The 24,363-nt window shown below is 46.4% G+C and overlaps 1 protein-coding gene across 1 annotated transcript; it reads right to left on the reverse strand.

Moving 5' to 3' along the window:
- Window positions 1-206: 206 nt before the first annotated feature.
- Window positions 207-23,721, reverse strand: LOC142055658 (syntabulin-like). Its single transcript, XM_075089776.1, is given in 9 exon segments — window positions 207-321; window positions 15,969-16,368; window positions 16,371-16,416; window positions 16,418-17,034; window positions 17,037-17,074; window positions 18,293-18,442; window positions 19,437-19,640; window positions 22,283-22,382; window positions 23,715-23,721. Coding segments are annotated over 9 exon segments (1,677 nt in total).
- Between the last annotated feature and the right edge of the window lie 642 nt (window positions 23,722-24,363).

Here is a 24,363-nt window from a genome sequence, read left to right on the forward strand (position 1 = left end):
CACTCCTTCCTGTTGGCAGATGAAGAAAGCTGTGAATGGCACAGGTGTGGCCAAACCCTGTGACCAGGGGCTACTTGGTGGCTGATGGGAGCCACATGGGAGGTTTTCAGGAGATGTGAGGAGCCCTGAGGCATTTTGAGCACAGCTGTCTGTACACAAGCTGAGCGTGCAGGGCAAGTCCCTGGCTGGTGGTGGGTGGCACTGCCTTATACCTGAGGGCAGTAGGGAAGACCTGTACACATCCAGACAGGCAACCTCTCATCCCCTTTATTTGCACAGTAAATCAGCTTGTCCGCCACCCACATGAGCTGTCCACAGCAGCTGCCACAAGGGCAGCTGGTGGACAGGGCAAGACAGGACATGACAGCTACTGGCAAAGAGCAGGGCTGAGAAACCTCTCGCAGATGGACATGCGTCCCAAGACAAGGGCAGCTGCATTGCAGGATGAACCACTTCTATCATCTCAGAGGGAGATTGGATATGCCAAGGTAAGAAAAATGACATAAAATGAAGAGATTTCCCAAGCCATTTGGCTTTTTCCATGACATCAATCCCTTGGCAGCCCTTTCACAACCACACCAACGCTGGGCCTCTCTGCTTGCTTTGCCATGTAAGTGGCAACCTTGCCAGAGCCCAGCAACAAAGTGGACACTCACCTGCTAGGGCTCCAACAAATAAATGACCGGGACTGAAACCTGTTGACAGTTCATCACTGCGCAACCCTGGAAGCGTGCATCTTCTTGGTTTTTTGGGGGTATTTTAAATCAGCTTCAGTAAAATGTCTCTTAGATTTGTAAATCGTTAGGAAGAACAAACATTGCATAATGCAGGTGAAGTGCTTGGAAATGTTCTGACTTAAATGTTGTTGACATGAAAAATTGTCTGAAACCTCAAAATTGAATGTTACGGTTAAAAAAGGAGGAGAGAATTGTTGGGGTTTTCCTTGCTGAAGAGTAGTAGTGCTGTGTTAATTTTTAAGGACAATTTCATACTGAAGGGGCTAAGATTGTAAACCTTTGAAAAGCCCACTCGTGATTTGCATTTTGGATTTGTTTTGAAATCTAAAAATTATTAATATTTTAGCGCTCTGTCTTTGCTTTTTTCTCTTGAGCTGTGGAGTTGTTTAGGACACTTGATGTAGTATATGTACATAGATCTGTCTTGTTCTTTTGTGTAATTCTTTTTGTAAGGTATTACGCTTACTTGTTACAAGTACAGTAATCAAGTACTCCATACAAAGTCTCAGATGATTTTTTTTAGCAAGGTTGATAGGCAATACCTTCTGGGTTTACAGTTTCTCTTGCAGTATATATCTGCGGTGTAATTAACTTCTGACATTTAACATTTCGGCATAGTACTTGGCACGCCTGCCTCTGTTCTCAGGAGACTGTAGTAAGGAACTGATCTGTAGTCTCTTAATGCTAGAAGACTGCCTCTTGGTCTACAAAATGATCTGAAGATTTCAGACAGCTAAATGGGGGACAAAGTCTCCCCAAACCCTCCGGAGTGTTAATGCTGACTGTACTCCAGCAGTGCTTATTGAGAATGAAATCCATGTGCAGAAAAAGTAAGGATCTCCCTTAGCTGCCTGTGTCTGGGTACCTATTGGTGCTCAGTTAATATCTGGAAGTGTCTTAGACTGGAATCATTTTTGTGTAGAAATGGAGGGCTGTGTTCCGTTAAGTAACAGGGAAGACTATATCCTGTGACCTTTTCTCTGGTGGCTTGGTATTTATGTGTAGCAGTTGAAATAAGCCCAATATGGCTTCCTGGAAACCAAAGCGTTCTGGAAGACAGTGCTGAGCAGTAGGCTACTAGTGCCTGCAAAGTTCCTGTAGTCTCTTTCTTCCCCACTCCCCAGCAGATTCTGGGCTGAGATGCACCCAAATTTTCCAGGCAGTGATCAACATAGTGGACGATAAAATGGGATTTTCCTTTAAACTGGATTTTCAGTTAATTGAATTTAGTTAGAACTTGGTTGCTTCTGCAAATTGTAGATACCTATCTGCACCTTTAGACTTTCTAAATGCCAACGAATTAATTTTTTTTCCCAACAGGAACAGTCAAGCTAAATGCTCTTTGGCTGAATAAGCAGCACTGTATAAAATGTCTCGTGTGTGAAAATGTTTTTTGTACATTGTAGGGGAATAGACAGGGATCGGCGGCCGGAAGATCACGGGCTGTGACGGAAAGGTAGACTCCTCCCCATAGGAGTGGCAGGAACAGGAAGCGCAAGAGCTATATAAGCATGTGACGCAGCTAAATAAACGGACATTTTGTATCCATCATATTGATGTCTGTGCATCACTGTCCCCAGGGTGGGTAGAGCCCTGTGTCCCGGAGATATGCGGCCCAAGATAAGTTCTCCCATAGAAGCGTACAGCAACAAGTGGGGACCCCGACGTGATCGGCGGGGCGGCATGGCAAGTTCGCCGGGGGGAAAAGATAGCTTGGGGCACGCAGGGGTGGGACGGGGAGCCGCAGGACGGCGGGCGCGCCATGGAATCAATCGTAATGTTACTGAAGGGATTGGGGAAGGAATATGGAACTTCGATTTCGAAGGCGCCTACCTCAAAGGCCATCCAATGGATGATTACGCGGGGGCTCATACGGAGTCCCGCAGACATATTTAATAAAGATAATTGGGTGAGAATTAAAGAGGAGTCAGCCGAAAGGGCTATGATGAGAAAACGGCAGTACATACAGCTCTGAGAAAGATACACCGGTTACTATTGAAAGCTCGGGATGATCAGGAGACGTGGCGGCAGGCGCGGCTGTGCCTGCACGGTGCTACAGGCGACAGTAGCCCGGAAATAGACCCAGGATCGGCAGTGGGGACGCAGACAGGGGCAAGCATCGCGGGGGATGCGGAAGAAGCGGAGAGTTCGGACGGAGTAGCCTGGCCAACTACTCAGTCTGAGGCTCCCAAAGAGGTGGATCGGGAAGCGGCGGTGTTCCCTGTTGAGCCAGCAGGACCTTTGGAATGCCCCCCGCCCCCCGCATACCCCTGGGACGATTTGGCACAGGCGCGGGGAGGGTGACGTGCCAGCGGACGCAGCGGGAGTGACGGAGCGGAAGGAGAAAGATGACCAGCGCCGGAAGCAGCGCCGGCAGCGGCACCGCCCTCTGCCCGACCCTCGAGACTGGCTGCCGGGGCAACCCTTGAGATGGGAGTCGGACGAGGAGGAGGAGGATTGGGGTGCCTGGAGGGGAGGACGGGGGGGGTATAGATCAACCTCGAGTAGCAGCGAATGAGAAGTTGGGGGAGAAACCGATGCCCACATGTGGGAAGACGGGGCAGATCGCCTGCAGCGCGCAAAAAAGAGGCATAAGGCAGCGGGGCCTCGGAGGACCAATCAGAAGGAGGGAAGAGAGGGACCGCCAAAAGGGGAGGTCCGGAGCGCTGCAGCTCCGGAGGGGTCCGCGGAGGACGTGCTGCGGCCGCTGCAGCAGGCTATGCGCGCACTAGGGGAAGTAACTGGGAGGCAGACAGGACTCTTAACGAAGGGGGCGCCCCAGCGACAGTCGAGTTACCTAACTGGCGGCTGATAGCCAGAGATTGTAGCCTCGATGGAGTAAGGATAGAGATGCCCGGGATATTCCCTGTCCGGATAGCTCCTGGAGGAGGGGCAGGGAGCTGCAAGCGGTAACGGAGAGTTCCCGCAGAGCGTATAGCAAAGTGGGCAGGTATGAAAAAAAAGCGGAACCTTGGCAAAAGATACAGCAAGGACTAGCAGAGCCATTTACAACGTTTTGTGACAGGTTGCAGAAGGCTATTATAGAATCAGAATTGCCACAAGCAGCCAAGGAGGCAGTCCTTATGGATTGCCTCCGAAATCAAGCAAATCCGCAAACACAAGATGTCCTCCGCACCCTGGCGGTGGGGGCATCATTGGGTCAAACCATCAGGCATGTCTTGCGCCAGGAGGCGTTGAATCAGCATGGCGGTGTGGGAGCGCACATCTGCCAGAACCCTGACTGTGGAAGCGAATAAAGGGTGATGGTGCAAGCGGCCGGGGTGGGGCCGAGATGTCACTTGTGTGGACAGCAAGGGCACTTTAAAGCTGGGTGCCTGCTAGCGGAAAGGGGGGGACGTAATGGAGGAGGAGCGCGCCCAGTAGGGAGGTGCTGGGTGTGTGGGAAGCCAGGACATCTGGCAAGAGATTGTCCAACTACAAAGCCGGGAAACGGCCAAAGGAGGGCGAAGCGAGGGGGATTCGCGCCTCCTGTGAGTCAAATGGCCCCCATCATGGTGCCAGTGCCAGGAGCTTGGCCCACCGTAGCGGGCCAAGGGGGAGTGAACCTTCAGGCAGGGGAGCAGAACCAGCAAGATTTGCAGGTTGCAGCCCCCGCGTGGCCTTGGTCATAGGCTGTGACGAGAGACCCATGGCGACGGTGATGATTACCCCGCAAGAGCCGAGTTGCCCGGCACGGATATGCCTGGGAATGTTAATTGATACCGGGGCAGATGTCACAGTGATGCCACTCGAACGGTGGCCACCAACTTGGCCCCTTGCCATGGGAAAACGTATAATAGGGGTAGGAGGAGAACAACAGACGAGGACTAGTACTTGCCCTGTAAAATTCGAAGTCATGGACGAGGAGGCAGGGAAGCTCCTCACGGCCGTAGTGACCATACTAGTAGCAGATGGGGTAGCAAGCCCCTTGTTGGGGCAAGACGCCCTTGCCCAGATGGGGATCGGGTTGAAAAATTTAGCATAAGGGCCACTGCCTCAGAGGGGCTTCGTCACCGCAGGTTAGTGTGGAAAACCGAACAGCCCGTCTGGGTGGAGCAGTGGCCCCTGACAACAGAGAAAACAGAGGCTGTAAGAGCTATAGTAAAACGAGAGCATGAAGCAGGGCACCTAGAGCCCTCGATGAGCCCGTGGAACACCCCTATATTTGCTATAAAAAAGAAAGATAAAAACCAATGGAGGATGCTGCATGACCTTAGAGCAGTAAATCAGCAAATGGAGGACATGGGGCCTCTCCAACCTGGCCTACCAGATCTGAGTGCTGTCCCGAAAGGATGGCGAGTCATTGTTTTAGATCTCAAAGACTGCTTCTTCAGTATTGCACTACATCCAGATGATAGAAAGAGATTTGCCTTTACTCTGCCCGCGGTGAACCGTGCAGAACCAGGTAGTAGATGGCAGTGGAGAGTACTTTCGCAGGGGATGAAAAATTCTCCAGCGATCTGCCAGAGGTATGTGGCTTCTGCATTGCAGCAAGTAAGGCAACAGTATCAGGAGAGAATCTACATGATCCACTACATGGATGACGTCCTCATAGCTGTGCCCACCGAGGCATTGTGTGAACAAGTCTTTTCAGACACCCAAAGGGGCCTTGCGGGACAGGGCCTCAAGGTAGCTGAGGCAAAGGTACAGCGAGGACCAGTGTGTGGATTTCTGGGTGCTAGAATACAAGGTGATTGCATACAAGCTCAGCCTGTTAAACTTACACCTAAGGTTAAAAATTTACACGATGTACAGAAGCTGGTAGGAGCACTGCAGTGGTTGCGGACATTCGTGAGCACCACCGGTGAGGAGATGCAACCTTTCTATGTGTTGCTGAAAGGGACCGACCCATGGGAGCCCAGGAGTTTAGACCCTGAGGCAGTCGAGCAGTTGCAGGTGATAGAACGTCGAATGCAAACGGAAGGAGTATGGCGGTGGGACCCTCAGGAGGAATTAATTGCAGGTTGGATTCTGACCACCGGTGGAGGATTAGGATTGCTATATCAAATACGGACAGGGGAAGAAAAGCCACTGCGATGGGTATATCAGAAGGTTCCCAAGGATGCGTTCTCCACAAAAGTCAAGGTAGCCGGGGGAATGATTTGGCGTCTGCGACGGGAGAGCAAGGGAATCTTTGGGAAGGAGCCAGATAAGCTCACAGTGCCGTGGAATGGGGAGAAATGGCGGAAGGTGGTAGAGAGTGAAGAGGATATACAATTGGCAGTATACTCATACCCAGGGAAAATCGTCACAGGCACGGTACAGAGGTGGGCCGAGACAGCCAAAGTGGTGGATTTGAGTGTGGATAGTAGAGTTTTGGATACCCCTCACCCAGGACCAACATATTTCACAGACGCTTCCTCAAAGACGAACAGAGCGGCGGTAGCGTGGAAAGAAGAGAATAGTTGGATGCGCCAGACGTATGAGGAGCAGGGTAAAAGTGTGCAGTGGCTAGAAGCGAAAGCGCTAGAGATGGCCCTGCGAAAGGATATAGATCGGCATATAAATGTGTGCACGGACTCCTTATATGTGTATAAACTATTCATGTCCATGAAACGAGAGGGTGTACCACACCCGGAAATTGCCTTGATGCTAGAGGTTGCTTTATCGCAGCGAGGAGCAACTGTGACAGTAATTCACATTCGCAGTCATCAGACGGGGCCTGGACCACTGATTGAGGGGAATCGCATGGCTGATGAGGCAGCCGCGGGAGTCTGGACATTGACGGAGGCAAAGAAACTGCATGAAAAACTGCACCTGGGTGCTAAAGCCTTGGCAAAGGAGTGTGGCATCTCAATAAAAGCAGCAAGAGAAGTAGTAGCCACCTGTCCTTACTGTCAGCACTCGCCATTGTGGGAGGCAGGAGTCAACCCTCGAGGACTGGAAGCAAATGCCATCTGGCAGACTGACTTTACTGAATGTCCACAGTTGGCCCCCGGACGGCACCTGGCGATTACAATTGATACATATAGTGGAGTCATCATGGCTACTCAGCATCGGAAGCAGACCGCAACGCAGTTGACTGCGCATTGGACCACGGTAATGGCGTGGCTTGGAAAGCCCACCGAGATAAAAACAGACAATGGACCACGCTTTTGGGCTTGAAGTACCGAAGAATGGTGTAAAGCTTGGAATATTGTATTAAAACACGGCATTGCTTACAATAGCACGGGGCAGGCAATAGTTGAACGCGCTCATCGCACCTTGAAAGCAAAAATAATACAGCTTGGGGAGGGGGAGGGGATTAAGGGAGCTATACCCATAGCAGCTCAGCAAACTATTTTAATGCATGCATCATATTCGCTTAATCATTTTATACACGGGCAGGAGCAAGTTACAGCAGTGGAGAAGCACTTTGGCAAAGGTCAAGCAGGCGAGCGCTATCCGCAGGTACGAGTAAGGTTCCCAGGCAGTGAGCAATGGGAGAGAGGATGGAAACTGAGATGCCTGGGGAGGGGCTACGCCGCGGTTGAGAATGAAGGGCGCATAGAATGGGTGCCTGCAAAGTGTGTGAAAGCAGAACTGTGCAAGGATGTACAATGAATAATCCCTTTCTGAGTTGTCTCTTTGCAGGGTCTGCAGACATGGATCCTCATGCTAGCCGTACCATTGGGAAAAGAAATGAGCTCCTTGACAAGATCGCAAGCAATATTGCAACGAGAGCGACACTGGGAAAGGGCGGCAAAAGAGAGATATGAACTGGGACTGGATAGTAATAATTGGGGGGATCTTGTTGTGTGTAGTAACCATGGTTACTTGTGGGCTGCCATTGTTATGCTGTGTTATAAGACAAATCAAAGAGCGCCTGCAAGAGTTACATGAATATAGACCTGACCGCAATATGTATCCGCTTACGCAAGTAGCTTTGTAGAACTTTTAGCAGCATGGGGAGGGGGAGATGTAGGGGAATAGACAGGGATCGGCGACCGGAAGATCACGGGCTGTGACGGAAAGGTAGACTCCTCCCCATAGGAGTGGCAGGAACAGGAAGCGCAAGAGCTATATAAGCGTGTGACGCAGCTAAATAAACGGACATTTTGTATCCATCATAATGATGTCTGTGCATCACTGTCCCCAAGGTGGGTAGAGCCCTGTGTCCCGGAGATATGCGGCCCAAGATAAGTTCTCCCATAGAAGCGTACAGCAACAGTACATTTATAATCGTGTTGAAGTAAAAGAATAGTATGAAGTCGTTCTTCTTACAGTTATTCAGTAGGTCTACAGTAAGTAAAAACACGCTGGAATAAGAAGGTCTGCTAAGAGTGTGCTAACAGTGATTATAATTAGTGTTCTGTTAACCAATGAGTTGGGTTTTTCCGGGCATAAATTGTGTTAGGAATGCAAAGCAAGGCTGACATCAGGAATGAATACTTCCCTGGTTTAAACAGCTTGCATCATTCCATCCAAACTCCGCTCAAATTCTTGCTTTGGAACCCAGAAAGAATGAGTCACATGTGGCTGAAGTTCATCATAGGTGCCTCTTTATTGAGAAACGAAACCTTTTCTGAGCCTGAAAGGTCGTAGCTTTATGTTGAATACGCATAGGAAGTTTGGAATAGAGATCAATGTTTGGAATAATGACCAAGTAAAAGAGCAGTGAAAAGGTAATCACTTTGTGGTTGTATTTATTGCTTGTATTTATTTTTCAGTGACTTCAGTTCCTCTGTCTGAGGTAATGTGAAGGTCTCCTCTCATTTGGATGCTACTGGAGTCCAATAAAATTACTCAGCCAGCGGAGTGCATGGAAACCACCTCTCTGTGCAGAGGAGTTGTGTGTTGTGCAGTTTATAGGGTGGGGCAGAAACATGATCTGCTGTGACTGTCCTCACTTCAGAATTGCAAATGAATAGCAGCACTGCTTAACGCCTCATGTGGCTTTTTGGAATACCGCTGCCTTTACATGCAGGCTAGTGCGCATATACCGTCTTCCTTTCTGCATCGGTTCAGAGGTGCAGGGAACATACAAAAATCTGCTACTGTAAAGTGGCAAACATTATTACTCTGCATATGCTAGACTGACAGCACTGTCACCTACCTGGCCTTCTGGTGGAATGTACAACAGTGGGACATCACCTCAAAAACACCGTTGGGAATTCCGTTAACTTGGGAGGTAGATCCTGATGCAAATTACTAATTTCATTCTTCCATGACAGACAGCAGAGCAGCTTAACAGAGCATAGGGAAACTTCTGGCCATTAATAATCAATGAAGGGAAACCGTGAAGGTACTGAATAAGTGCAGTCCCTCTCCTGTCCTACCCAGTCCAAAGATAACATGAAGCCTTTGTACCTCAAATACTTCTAAGTTTTGTGTGCCCAGTTTGTCCATAGTTGGCATCTACCAGACACGGCTGCATCCAATGATGACAGCTTTTAATTCTCTGCATTTTACACACTTACGTGGATGCGCACGGGTAGTTTAGGCATGTTGAAAGTTAACTCCTTACGGCCTTGTCAATGAGAATTCTTGATTCTCTTTTAATAAGCACATCTTTATTCTTACCGAATCTGTGTTAAATTTCACCTTTTCAAACTAATGAAGCTTCATTTTTATTTTTAAGCCCTCTTGCAAGCAGCTTGACAGATTTTTCTAATCTAATAAACTGAACGCAAAGCCGGAGCAACCTCCTAACATCATTCTGTTACTACTTATGCAATCGAGGAGAGAGCTGCAACGTGCCACTTGGAGTATGGATCCAGTTGTTGCCCCGGCGCCACTCAGTGATGTGTTCTAGCTGAAGTGGGGAATAAAACAAGTGGATTTGGGGGTTACTTTTTTCCTTTGCTCTAGTCAGCCATGTATTTGTTGAAATTAGAAACCTATTTCTGTCGACAGATTCTCTGAGCTAGCAGGTAGTGATGTCTGGGGTTTTATAGCAGTGATAAGAAATAATGCTAAAAGGATACACAACTGTAGACTTTAATTTTTTTTTCCTTAAAGGCTATTGTTTCTATCTGTACTGAGCAATAGAATACAACACAGATGCTGAATACATGAAAAGGAACATTAGAAGTTGTCACCTCATCTGATCATGAAGAAAATGTTTGTAGTACTTGCATTACAAAGAGGATAGCTTCTGATGCCTCTACTGAGGGGAAGGAGGGACACAAGCCAATGTCCTAGGCAAGTCAAATTGTTTTGGTCTGATTTTGAAAAAGACAGCTAGTATTGTTACTTGAAGCATTAGATTTGTCTAAATAGCTCTGGGCCTTACAACTGTCCTACGTTCTCCCTGACACACTGAATCCTTGAGAACTGAGTGGCTTTTAGATCGTAAAATATTTGGGCAAATTATTAATTATAACCCATTTCTGACAGGAACTTAAAGTATGCTGAAAATTGGACTCGTGTTCTTTAGCAGTTCACATTTTCTTTAATTGCAGACAACAACAGGTAGCAGAAAGGGGAAAAAAAAAAAAAGAGAAGCAGCGCAGCAACGAAAGAAAATGGGGGAAGAAGCCCAAAGGCTAATGAAAGAAGAAGAAAACAAAACTGATGTAGAAGTGTCCGGACACAAGCCAGGCATCAGTGGCACAGTGCCAATGAAAAAGATAATTTAAGCTCTACAACATACATATTGGTATTGATTGAAGTATTTCTAGGGCTGCAGCATTTCTAGGACTCCAACCGTTTGGTGTCAGTACATTCTTCAGGGCATCTTGGAAGGCAGGGTTCTCTCCGAATATCTTCAACGACTAGTAGGTGGTTATTAAAGGAGAAAAAAAGCCCACAGAAAATCATGCCTTGATGGAATGAAGTTTCCTGCAATAGTCCTATTCCAGCACCCTTCTTTGCAGCAAAAGTGATTGAGCAAGGATGTTGACTGAAAGACATTCTTAATGAATAGTTCAAGCCTAGAGAAAAGAATGGAAATACCTAAGAGTGTGGTAAATCTCCTGTATTGTCTATGCTTACCCGAAACATGTAATTAAACAGTTTTAAAGAACCCTTTGCTTCCTGCCTGATCGAGAATGTCTGCTTTTGCCTTTCCATAAAGGTATTTATAAATGTTTCACATTTTTCCATGGGAGATAATATTGACGCGTGCAGAAGAAAATTACTTGTTAAAGGTGACCTGCGACTCTCAACGTACTCCTGGTAGAGTACGCTCTGGTAGAGCACAAGTTACAGCTGAACACAAAAGTGGATTTCTTGTCACTTTGTCACTTGCAGCCCCTGTGCTACCTTGCCCCTTTACAACACTACAGTGGTTAACAGCAGGGGCATCGCTACACAGCAGTGGTGCGTGCTGCTCCTTTCTTATGAAGGCTAATGTTGTGAACGTAGGGGAGCAATTCAATCGCTTACTTGTATTGGTAAATTTGTATTTCTAGCAGAAATTCTTCTAGTTCCTACATTAAGGGGAAAAAAAAGTCTCACGCTGTATACTTGTTGCATAGGTAGTACAACTGAAAAAAAGGTGTCCTCCTGTGAATACATCTAAGTGTGAAAATTCTCAGTTCAGTTAACAGCACTTCTCAGGTTCCATTTTTGTACACTTACTGTATGTATTTACAGTGGGATTCCTGTCAGAAAAGCGTGCAAGGTAAATAGGCAGTAGAAGACAACAGTAGTTTAATGAAGAAGAAAAGTTAATGTCTGCTGGAGGGCAAGGTGTGTGGGAGGAGGAGGGTCCATGTGGTTATTAGGTGCAGCTCAGAACTTCAGTGAATACCTCCTGCATCTTCTGCTGTGCGGATGCTATTATCCCTGAATTCATGGGCTGTCTTGTGGCAGATGAGCGAGGACAGCAAATCCTGTGCCTGAGACGGGTTCCCTGTGTATCCAGGGTCCTGTGAAGTTGTAACAGAATGGGAAGGGGCGGGGGGACTAGATCACCTCTGCCTCGAAAAATAGAATTTTTAACTAAGTTGTAAGACACAAGTTCTGCTTAAAAGAGAAGTACTTGAGAAAGTAAAGACAGTAAGACTTAATCTGAATGGCCTTTGTCATGGAGAAAAGTTTTAAAAAATATTTAGTATGCTTGTCATGCTGCTTAAAATCTTGCAGAGACCAACTGATTTGACAGCAATTTTTAGACATTAAAGAAGTCATTGAGAAATGTGAAATTTTAAAATACCTTTTAGAAAGCAACAATATACACTTTTGTGTGTATCTTCTGCGCAAGTGTTCTGGCTGGAATAGAATCGATGACTGCAGTCTGTCCAGACTGAACAGCAGTATGGCAAGCAAATCTGCTCCTAGTACACACCTCTAAAGTATCTGATGGTGGATTGGAGATAAGAAGAAAGTCTGTGAATAAGCTTTAATAGCAATCCGCGTCTGTCCTTTTAACCACACCGATGAAGCAAGGAGGCTCATGTCATAATTCTTTCCCTATTGCTGACACAGGGCAGGGAAACCTAATACCTGTTGCCTAGTTTAGGTTGGAAGCGACATCGCATCTTTCTAAAAAAATTAGTTTAGTGCTTACTATTGCTGTTTCTGAGACAATGTAAAATAGGTGCAACTAGATGTTATTTATTAAAAATAACAAAACATTGGCTAGTTAAGAAGTTAGAAACAAAGCCCCTGACTGCGTCATGAGAATGCTCGTGTTTTTTGAGCCTTCAGCCGTTTTAAAAACGATTAGGTGCTGCCACCTCCTGCACATCAGCCCTCCTGCGTTGCTTTGCCCTCTCCTGCTGCGTACTCACACTGTTTTGCTGTTCTTCCCTCCATTTCCCTGCCTGTACTTGAGCACAACTGCTCTAGGAATTGCTCCCATCTACTCTACCAAGTCCTGACATAATGCCAGAAAGGGTACAGTGCTCTCGTAGCTAGTAGTCTGTATGTCAAAACAGCATGCATTGGTTTCATATGTTTTCCTGCGCTATAGTTGCTTGTGTTTGCAATGCCCCATGTTCATTTGTCTGAAGGGTTTTGGAGGAAAATGCTCCCCTGTTCTGCTCATGTAGGACATAAATAAAACAGTGGTTCAATTTTAGCGCATTTCTAGCGGTTGGGATTTAGGTGAGGTAGTTGATTTGGGGGGGGAAAGAAGGCAAAATGAGGAAGTGATCAGAAGTGAAGAAGAGCCTTGTGAGTGGGTGGACCTAAGTAAGCATGCAGGTGAATCTCTGGTGAGGCGGTGGGCAGTGCCTGTGCCTCGGTGTTTTCAGCAGCTGAGAGGCATGTTGGGTACCTCTTCAGCTGAATATTAAAGAAAGGCTTCTTTGAGCCTGGATTAGAAAGAGAAATAGAGAAATGCATAATGGGATTATCAATAGGTGTTGCTTCAACCAGGGAAGGAGCCGCCTTGGTTCCTATGCTACCCTGTAAGCATGAATTCAAGCAGCCACCTGCTACCTGACCCTTAACCTATGCCCTGCTTGTCCTCCCCACCAGCACACTTTGAGGCAAGACTTCAATTCTTGCCTCAGTATGGTATGAACAATTTCTCAACTCAGAAAAAGGAGGAGGTTTTATTGAACTCTTTGGAGGCTAATGGTCCTCCCCTAGCTGCTCCATACAGCAGCAGCAGGATCCAGGTGAATCATGACTAAGAGTAAAGCCAAATATTAGATGGGGAAAAATCAAGGTGGTACATTTGTCACAACAACTGGGATATCCTCTGTGGATCGGGGAGCAAAGGCCAGCCCCACAAAGTCTGGGACTGGAGCATTTATCGTGGTACTTCAGGCCTCTTCTTACAAAGGGTACCTTGAGCTGTCTACATGCTTGCAGGATGGAGGAGGAAAGGTGGCAGCTTGGAAGCGAGCTGTATTTCAGGTAGAGATCAGAGCACGGACTTCTATCAGGAATGTGACGGGAACTCTCTTGCTGAGCATAGTTAAATAATTTATGAGAGTTGAGCGGACAGAAGATTTTTAAGGGCAAGAAGCAATTTTGACGTTATTCTGGTGTTAGCGCCTTGTGTGTTAAACATGGACCACGTCCAAAACATGGTTTGAAATGAGTTCAGCCTATTGACATTTTAAATGTAAGTGTAGGTTCATACTGCTTTGTTGCCTGCTTGCTGCAAAAGACACCCACGTAGTCACAGGTGAATCTCTCTCCTAGAACTGAAGATCTAAACTAGTCCTCTAAACTATGCTCCATTTCACCACCACTCAAAGCAAAGATCACTTAAACAATAGTGGCTGTTAAAGAGAGACCCAAAATTGTGATAAAGATGGTAAAATCCCATATAAAATATTGCGCTCTCAGCCTTGAACAGACATGCTTTGAAGTAGCAATAAGGCATGTTGTGTCATGTGTTCCAGTCCCATCCCCTCCACCCGCCAACCTATTAATTTTGGCCCTTGTGCCCAGGTACTTAAAAGAAAAGCTTTTGAAAGTGACTTTGCAGCAACTATGTATTGCAGTAGTGTCATAAGGCAAGTCAAGTGGCCTGCAGGAACCCAACAAGGTAGGTGAGCGTGGAAGAGGAAGTTGCTGGCAGAGGAAGCAAGGCGCTCTCATGTTCTCATCTTTGTGAACTCTTGGAGCCTGTGTTACATCAACATGCCTGTTTGATTCCTCTTCCTTAGTGAAATGCTTAATGAACACTAGAGAATCTGTTGCAAACACAAGTAATTCAGAACCCTCGCATTACAAGGATGCAAAAGGTCTCTGAATTGCCTCTGTAAGCATTGGTGCACGTCACCCTCTTGAGTGTTGCAAATGCTCCCCACATGCTGGCCAACTATTCCTCCTTCCTTGTGGCTAATAACTCCATTCTTCCCCAAAGCGGCAGGGCAGTGCATGGCGTTGTCTGGCTTCACTAGGCTTCTTCTGCTCTGGGTTGCACAGAGAAATATTACACTTGCTTTGCTGGAAGCCAGTGAGGTTTAACCGGCCAGAGGTGTTGTTGAAAGGTTGGGTGGAGGCAGGCAAACACCGCTATGTCGCCTGTTGGTTAGCATTGCCCTCCTCTGAACTATGCACGGATTTCAAGTTTTGGACAGGAAGAATTTCTGGTTTGATGGTCACAGTGGCATCTCAGCGGGCACACTGAGACTGCATGGCTCTCAGATTAATTAAACAAGGTATTCTGGACTTCTGTTAAATGCCGGGAAGACTGACACTCTCCTGGCAGCACAGAAATGAGCAGTTACAAGCTTCTGGAAGATTGCATTGAATTAAAGATTAGGCACTTGCATTTGTTAACTCAGCATGGGTGCAGTCATGCAGGTGGCATGTGTGTCCACGGACCACCTGGAGCCTTTTTCTCTGCCTGAGTGCTTATGCTTGGAGCTGTAATGAAGTTTTTCTCAGCAGAATTCTCTTCTTTGGGTCCTGATGGTTCCTTATGCCCTGATACAGTGCCTCCGCCAGCTCTGCCTGTGCCCAATAGCTCAGCTGAGACCGGCTATTTTATATGGCTTTGCTACAATAAAGCACTCACACATTTACCATTTCTAACAGGCTTCATTGAACTTGTGATTATAAAGGTAATTTACATTGAAACAATTAAATAAACAATAAGCTAAAGCACAATACATTTCAAAGGGCTCATATGACTACAACATTCCAACACATTAAAACTTTAAAACAACATTAACACTCAAATTGTACCTACACCTATACTTATCTTTCTAACACGTTTCAAGACTCTCAACAAAGTACCTTTTTGGTTACAGTCCCTGTAAACACACAAGACCGGTGAAACACTCAAGCAATTGTACAACTGAGAAGAACACTACACAAGACAGGAACAAACAATGTGCTGGAAACTGCCTGGGGAATAGGGGGTTTACCTCTAAATTGAACTGACTCTTTGGACAACGAATGGATAACACTAGCATGCTCTCTGGAATACATGTGTGACATCCTTAGCGGGAACAAGCCTCCGTGTCACTCAACACTGTAATTTCACAAAAGCTTTAGGTTAGTGCTGCCTAAAGAAATAGCCCACCTTTCTCTGGCCGTTTGCTCCCGTGCACGTCTCACGCTACTCTTGAGCCAGTGCAAAGTGCTGGTATATTTGCCCAGTGAAGCAGCCAGGGAAACTCATTGAGCTTAACAAACAACAAATTAACATTCAGCAAACAAACATGAAAGAGAACTCACTGTATTCTCCTTGATCTCCCTGGTCATGGTCACTGTGCAGATATGTTGGCACCAGAAAGACACCAGCGCGGTGGGGTGGGGGGGTGGGGAACATGGTGACTGGGAGCAGGAGGACTATTTCTGTAGGCAGCAGTACTCTCAAAAAACACCAGTTACAAACATCCTGTAGAAAGGCTTTACCTTTTCCATTCTGAAACAAGTAACATGTTTTCAAACCGATTTATAGGGCAAATCAAAGAGTCAAGAGCAAAACGGTGGACTAGGACAGAACTGCAAAACAACGCTCTAGTACTGTAAATGAGATCTGTTCCTGCTCCATGAGTACTGAAAGGCCGCATGATAGTTGGTACAACAGGGGCTGCTACAGCCAGATCGCTGGCGAGTCTGCTGCTCCAGTATCTCTTCTTTATTCCTGTCTGAGAAACAGTATTGACGTACCCAAAGACTTCATCATCATCAGGTTCTGTAAAATCAAGTTCTTCCACAAAATGGTTTTCATTAACTCCGTGCTCCACCTTCCTGCATGGAGGTGTCACAGGAGACAAAAGGATGGTCGAATTTGGCTCACCTGGAGTTAAGTCCGCTACGATACCAGAATCACTGAGGCTTTCAAGAGAAATTGACCCAATTCCTTCAGTGAAGAAGGCGGGCTTAGAGGACAGGCACCTTGAGCTCTGAGCTCTGAACATGTTTTGAATGAACTGCTCCCCTTCTAGGCTATATGGCACCACATCAGTGTGGATGGTCTGCTCCACCATCATGTTTCTGACTTTCTCCTCCTCCTCCTGGGAAAAAGTTAGTTTTTCATCCAGAACATTTTCAAGCATCTCTTGATTCACAGTAGAATTGGAGGGAGCTGGCTCACTCAACTCAGGGGTTGTGGTGGTCAAACTCTCTTCAAATAAATCAGTCCCGTTAGCTGTGTCCTCATGAAGAAACAGCCCACTATCTGCCAGCTCCTCCAGAGCTTGGTCCTCTGTGGTGGGGTTGTCTGGCATCGTGGTACACAACGGCTTCCCCTCAGAGTCACACGTGTACTCCGGGCGCTGCTCATCTCTCACAGAGCTGTTCAGGGCCATCTCCATGCTCGACACCAAAGATTCCAGTTTCTTGTTTTCAATGCTTATTTCTAGGAAGTATTTCTGAAATTTTTTGTCTTTCTCAGCCAAGCTGTTCTTCATGCTCTCAATAACTTGCTTGAGTTCTTTAATTTCCCTCCTTGCTTCCAAGAGGCTCAGCTCCATCTCCACATGATTACACTCGTCTTCGATCCAGTCTTCATACGTTCCACCTGAGCTTTGAGCTTTTCGATTTCTCTTTCCCTGGAGCAAAATAAAAATATCGTAACACTTCTGGTGACTGCCTAGTTAAAGAGTCAACGTGAGGGTCCACCTCACTGGGGTGGCTATGCTGCAAAGATGCTCCAAGGAAGAAGCAAATTCCTCCATGCATCATTTGCTGCCACCTCTGAGAGAACTGGCAGAGATGTCAGCTGGCTGCCAAGACACACTGGCTGATTCCTAGCTGGAGTCACCAACCTTGCCACACAGCCAGCAGCCTTGTGGGCTATGCTGTGATCCTGGACACTTTGAGGTGAAGTGGTGGCCTCTGGGTTAGGTCCAACCAGTACAGCGCTTAACATCTCATCTACTGCCTCACCCTGGAGGAAATGACAAACAGCTGCCTGGATGTGTCCCCTGTGCCTGCCAGCAGCTCGTCACGTATAGCCAGAGCCAACAGTGGCCTCAGACAGCAGGATGGCTCAGGGCTGCAGGCACCTGGCTTGCTTTGCACCCGGCTTGCTTTGCACCCCCCCAGCTCAGCATGGATCCAGAGGCTTCTGCCTCCACTTGCAAGCAAGTGGGGAGAAGGGCCCCCTGCGTGAGATCCAGCCCTCACAGGTACAGATGTTGGGCCACCCAAAGCAGGACCAAGGGGTCCCTGGGACTCTACCTTGGGGCTCCATTCAAACAACCCTTTGTGCCCGCTTGGGTTGTGTGTGCTGGAAAGCCAGTTCTCAGAGCACAGCTTTAGTAAAAGAGACAACATCTGTTGCTGTGTAACGTACATTGTTGCTTCTTCGCTTAGCATCCATACAAAGTGCTATTGCAAAAAAGTCCATATCTAAGCAACAAAACCACAAGCGGGCACACTAGTTTGTGTCAGAGCTTTTCTTTCATTAGGGGAAAAGGGGGACATTTGTCCTCGTATTTTCTGAGTGAGGTGGAACTTTATGTATAAAAGGTCTCAGTGCTAAAGTAGGCTGGTGAAGAACTATCCTTTGAAAGTCTTCTATCGGGAAAGTTCAAAAAAAGGGAAAAAGAGACAGCCATATTTGTAACAAAAGTGCACGGTACATATTCACTGAGCACACAATGAAACCTTAAATACCTGAAAACAACCTAATCAGCCCGATCATATTTCAAATCTCTTAATGAAAACTTTACATGGTCAAGAAAAGAGTACAAATGATCAGGACTCCCATCCCTTAATGCTCCTGAATAAATCTTGTCCAGTCTTATTTCTGAAGTGAAATATACCTTTCTGTAACTTTGCACTCGGATTCCTTCAGCTTTTTTTTCAAATGCCGTATTGTAACTTCTTTCTGCTGCAGAGGAGTCAAATACCGCTCCGGATTTTCTGGCTTAGTGCTGCAATTGTGACCACAAGAAATAGATTTCCCTGATCGCCTGAAAAGAAAAAAACCATCACACCATCACATAACATCACTCCTACAGTTCTTCAGTCCTGGCAAAAAGGAACACATCCCATAGACTGATATGGCGCTTGACTCATTTTGGGCTCCTCAGTGTCCACACAAGTGACTCCCTCTGGCAAATCAAAGTACTTGAGAAAATGGCTGATTTGTGGCTATAGTACAAAATTTACTATTTATCGTACTTGTTTTCAGTGCCATTACCTCAAATGAGACATTTAACTTTAAAACACCTAGCCATCTCCTCACCCAAAACGGTGCCCAAGAGCAGGCAGCTGGGCCATTGGCAAGGGCACCCAGCTGCAGACACAGCCAGGTAAGGAAGCGTACAGACTGAGTTCAGCTCCACATGTGAGTTAAGAAGCCGAGCACCCTGAAACCTACATTAATCCTGTCTAGCTTTAGGTGTGTATCTGACATGCTTGGCTGTTGAGTTGCCTGGGGTGGGAGGAAAGAGAGAGAAAGGGAGGGAGAGAAACAACCAATTTCTTCTCTGCAATACGTGTCGCACGCTCCCGCAGGTATTAGTTTTCTTCCCTGTAGAGGAAACTGCACGCAGAGGTACCTAAGGCCGGGCAGGGTGAATTTTCACCCGAGCATACAATATTTTCTATACAACCCCACCCAACTCTCTCCAAAGGAGAAAGGACCTTTCTGTGAAAGAACCAGGAAAGCCACATGAGAACTGACAGCATAAAACCACGGAAAGGAGCCTGCCTTGGAGTGAAAACCAGTTACAAAGTGCTTTGACTAAAAGTAACCTTGAATTTTACAGTACTGAAACAGTCAAACTTTTACATGGGATAGAGCACACTGTTGATTGTCGAGCCACCAATATGAAGAGTCACACCCATGCTGAGGAGCAACACGACCCCTTTGGCAAGCCAGACAACCAGCTGATGCCCCATTTGAGTGCAGAGAAGGTAAGTCAGTGTGCTGAACACCAGGATGCTGAAATAAAGACTTGCCTCGTCACTTGGCTGCTGTCACTTCCTTTGTTTGAGCCTGAGTTGCTTCTGCTGGCTAAAGAAGCCCCATAATTCTGACGGGTGTTCGCAGGACTCGGCTGGTTTTTGCTCAGTGTTGACAAAGGGGCCTTTTCACGGGAAGCAGGTGGGCTGGGTCTGGACTTGTTGGATAAGGATCCATTATTCTGACCATGAAGGCCACAACTGGAGGAGAACCAACATGGTTAAAGCATACTGGATTATCTTTATCACACAACTCATTATGTGTCTTATTTCACGCACAAAGTTGTCTACACACTAAAACAGGTAGATAACTGTGAGTGGCCGGGAAGAAAGTCCTGAAGTCATCAGCCACTGCACACTCTTTCACTGACTGTGGGGCTCTCAGTCTGAATTATGTGATCTAGGGAAACGGTGGCCATTTTCACGTTTCTCTGTGGCTAGCACGGTCCCCACTGACTCCACCAGATCATCCACATTCCCTGAACCTCTGACTCCATTAAGTAATGAGAGGACTGCAGCCTGGGCTAGTGCCAAAAGAACCACGCTTCAGCCTTCCCTGGCCAGACCTGCAGAGAGATGCCTGCTCGTGGAGGTTTGCTCTAAGACTGCTTTCATGCTCCTTGGCAAGCAGCCTGAGGGATCACAGTGTGTGATGAAAACAGATTTGTTTGAGCCACTGTTCCTTTCTCTCTTTGGCATAGAGGGTGCTTCAGCTGCCACTGTCAACTATTCATAGAATCATAGAAGAGAACCATAGAATCATTAAGGTTGGAAAAGACCCCTAGGATCATCAAGTCCAACTGTCAACCCAACATCACCAAGTCTCCTAAACCATGCCCTGAGGTGCCACATCTACACATCTTTTAAGTACCTCCAGGAATGGCGACTCTGCCTCCTCCCTGGGCAGCCTGTTCCAATGCCTGACCATTCATTTGCTTAGATATAGTTCAAACCCTACTGTGAGCAGGCTGAAATAGTATTAAAATAGACAAAGAAAACCACAGATTTTTTTCTTCCTTCCTTCCTTCCTTCCAGTTTCCCTCATACGTATCTACCTTTCTTTTCCCACTCTTTATTAAATAACCTGACTGTCGACTGTGGGCTTGAAAGCAACTGGTATCTGTGCTGCTGGCAACTGCCAAAGGACTGAGGTGCTCTGAGCACAGCTTCCCAAGGTGGGTTCCTCGCTTGCTCACTTGGTTTGTCTTCCTGCACTGCTACACTGCTACCTACATCCTCTCATGGAATTTGTTCTTCTAAACTGTAATGAACGGGCTGGTTTCAGAAAAGAAGAAGGCAAATCCAGCCAACCAAAGAGGCTTGAACATAAAAATTTAAATACCACAGCACTATGAAGCAAGAACTCTTCTCAAGATTCCCTAACTTGGTTTCGTCCCTCCTCTGAAAATGGAACAGTTTATAAGGAAGGTGGCTGCTGCAAACCTTCATCACACTGCTGTGGTTTGGGTGATTTTATAATTATTTTACAATGAAGTGCTGGACTGTGGTTTGTGACAACACTGAGATTTTTCAGAGGAAGTTGAGTCAAACAGTTAAAAGAGAACATATCGCAAAGGAGACCTCTCCTTCCACTTCGTACAGTACAGCATCAACTCTTGGGTGAGGCAGAATTCACATAGACTGTGCGTAACGCAGCAATGCAATTGAAGGAGCATTATTACAGAGGACCTCTGTCTAATTAAGTGGGTCAGGATGCTCTAATTTAAAGTTACATTTAAATGCACAGAAATACATGCAATGATACAGAATCTTACTGCAAGTAAGGTGATTTTAGGGCTTCATATTATACTTAGTATTTTTCACACACACACACACACACACCCCCGGCTAGTACCTTTACTGGTTAGATTTAATCTAGAGAGTGCTTAGGTAATGTTTATTTTTCTAACAGTCTCATGACACAGATAGGAAACTGCTCATTAAGCATCATTCTGCCAATCTCTGTGCACTGGGGCACACTCCGACCTCAGAGACATCTGTGTGACTTAAGCATAGAGGTATCCCACTGCCAGTCCCGGCCTGGCCTACCTGCCAGCACTTCCACAAAGGGCAGGAAACCCGTCCTGTCAATCTGAACTCTTTCCACCTACTCCAAAAAATGTAACCAGCAGGGATTTTGTGGGTGGAGCACAATGTGTGCTGCTCCACCCAAATGTCCTCACCCTCGCATTCACAAGCTCTCTGGATTTGCACTTCACAAATGATAGGGAGAAATCTTACAGAAATCTTTCTTGAAAGATTTGTTTAGATAGATAACTGATCTATATATTTTTTTTTTTTATTTGCGTATAGTTTTAGTTACAGAAAGGTTGGGCAAGGGTGTTGAATACAAAAGCATCAAAGGCAATATTGTCTACTTCTTCCTACAAAAAATAAGGTCATGACCTGGAAAGGGACATGCCAAGCTGACAGTTTATTACAAAGAGAAAACAGTGATAAGACCAAAAGGTTAAGGTTAACTTCTTAGAGGTACTGCTGTTAAGCAACATACACCCAGTTGTCTCCTCCTCCACTCCAACTGAAGTCTTTTCTGTCTTACCTGAGGGTATCTCCCATACTTGTTATGAACAAACAACAAAAAAATACCTGTCGGCTGATCTGGCCTACTGACATGTTTTGGTCTCAAAAAATATAGCTTTTTTTTCCCCTTTCTCATATTACAGTTCTCATCAGCGTAAGTGCTGCCCAAGAGCGTAGTGTTAGCCAAATTGTTTCAAAACTCACACTAGTGGTATTTTATGTATTAGCTGCAAGGCCTTACATAGTAGTCTCTCTCTGCACTAGCAACTCTCTCACTCTTCAGGAAAAACTGCTTTGCTTACTTGTGAGAAAAAGACCTTTTGCTTCCAGCAGCCGACACACGGGCTTCAGGCACTGAGGTACAGCCTGTGTTGCTTGAAGAGCTAAAATTGGTTTTAACCCCTGGAAAAGAAAGGGGACGAGTAAAAACACAGTGGAAATCATAACTCAAAGGCTGTTTTAAAAATCACAATGAAAAACAGGCATCATCCCTTTGCCCATCCTGTGTGAATTTTAGCAGTTGCATGAATTTTCCAACATCCCTGATGTCAAGCACGTGATTTGTTCTGGATTTGCAACATTTCTTCAGAAGTGGCACTTAAACAAGAGCAGAGAAAAACCATTTGGACACAAACCCCTCACACTAAAGAAGCCCTTTTAGGACACGGCTAGGAACATTTGTTGTGACAACCTGTTTGCTTTCTTACAGCCGTCAATACAAGAATCAGGCTGCTCACACGGCTCCTGCAGCAGCACACAACTGTAACTGCAGATTTCGCTTGCTTTAAACCATATGAAAAGACTACGCGCTGGGGGAAAAGCCGCTTCCGTTTTGGTTTCTGAGACGATGTACACATACATGCATATGTACATATAAATGTGTATAGGCTAATAGGGTATATGTGTCTGCATATGTACACACATATGCAGGTTCTCGTGGCACACAGAAGGACAGTAAAGCAGTTCTAATAGCCTTAAATCAATCCAATAATCACGCGCGGCTCTCAAGTGCTTCTGGGGTGTTAAGCCATCTACCTGATTTCTGACTTTCTATGGATCACAGCTTTTATTTCCCAAGCCCTGGCATGTACAGGGAAAACCGCTTTCATTTTGCTACAATCAGTAGTAGGTAGAGCTACTAAGAAAGTCTTATCACCTGGAAAAATACCCACCCTAAAGTTAGGATTTTTTTCAGTCTGTCACTCAAATGGCAGATGTCCAAAGCCATATCTGGGCCTTACACTGCAAAGCCACAATATTGTACGATGACTTTAATCTGAGGGAATGGAAATAACTTTCCAACATCCTTTAAGCAGCTGGTCGGGGGGAGCATCTCTCACCTGAGAATTTCTGGGCACCGTCTCACGCACAGACACCCCCAGCCAGCAGCTGCAGACTTACCATGAACCCCATTTTTGCTATATTTTCCATGATGCATCTGCAGATACCATCATCCCCCACTGGGGTGGATAAACCTTCAGCTGCACAGTCTTTCTTAAATCCTTTGCAGAACTGATGGTGATGTGCACGGCTTGTACCCCAGTTGACTAGGTTTGTCGCTGTGACAATGTGATTGCGAAAGCTCACACATCTAAGTCCCAGAACAACCCACCTAAGCAGCATTAACCATGAAAGAGGCTGCCATTTCTCAAAAACCATTTCTTTTGTCTCAACTGGCTATAACACTTGTTTTGCCCTGATCTGAGACTCCCCTGACTAAGAGGATTGTCTTACCCAACATTTCCCACAAAGGATACCACATATTGAGTCATCAGCTTAAGCGGTATCTCAGTTGAAATTCATTCATACATATATTTCCATGCTGCAGCCACTCAGTGTCACAGTGCTGGCAGGCAAGACAACTTGGCACTATGCTCTGACGGAAACGCTCATGCCACGCGTAGTGGCATCCAACACTGAGAGGCCCGTCACTCTGGCCCCAGCCCACCTTGCAGCAGGCTACAAGCAGCAGCACACCCACTCCCTAGGAGCAGAGCTGTGCACCGCTCTGTGCAACGGGAAGAACAACACAGTGATGGCCAACAAAGTACTGCAACGTTTTCCAGGATTGCTTCTTGCCTGCAAGACACTGGAGTGAAATAGTGCAGTATCAAGTGCTGTCCCTGCACTTTATTGCTCAGTGGGCAACGGCACTGAGCTAAGAGAGTGCTGCAAACAGCATCATGCTTTCTGCACTGCCTTTTAGCCTCCTTGCTGCCCTGACAGCACCACTACAGTCACCTAGCTCTAGCTGACATGGAGGGGAGAGGGGAGCCTGCAACCCCACGACTGCATGCTGTGCTGCCCATGACGAGGAGTGCAGGCAGTGCCAGCTGGCACAACCCAGGCAGAGGCAGAAAAGGCAGTGACGGTAGGTCAGACG

The sequence above is a fragment of the Phalacrocorax aristotelis genome, chromosome 3 (genome assembly GCF_949628215.1).
Source record: "Phalacrocorax aristotelis chromosome 3, bGulAri2.1, whole genome shotgun sequence".
Taxonomy (NCBI): Eukaryota; Metazoa; Chordata; class Aves; order Suliformes; family Phalacrocoracidae; genus Phalacrocorax; species Phalacrocorax aristotelis.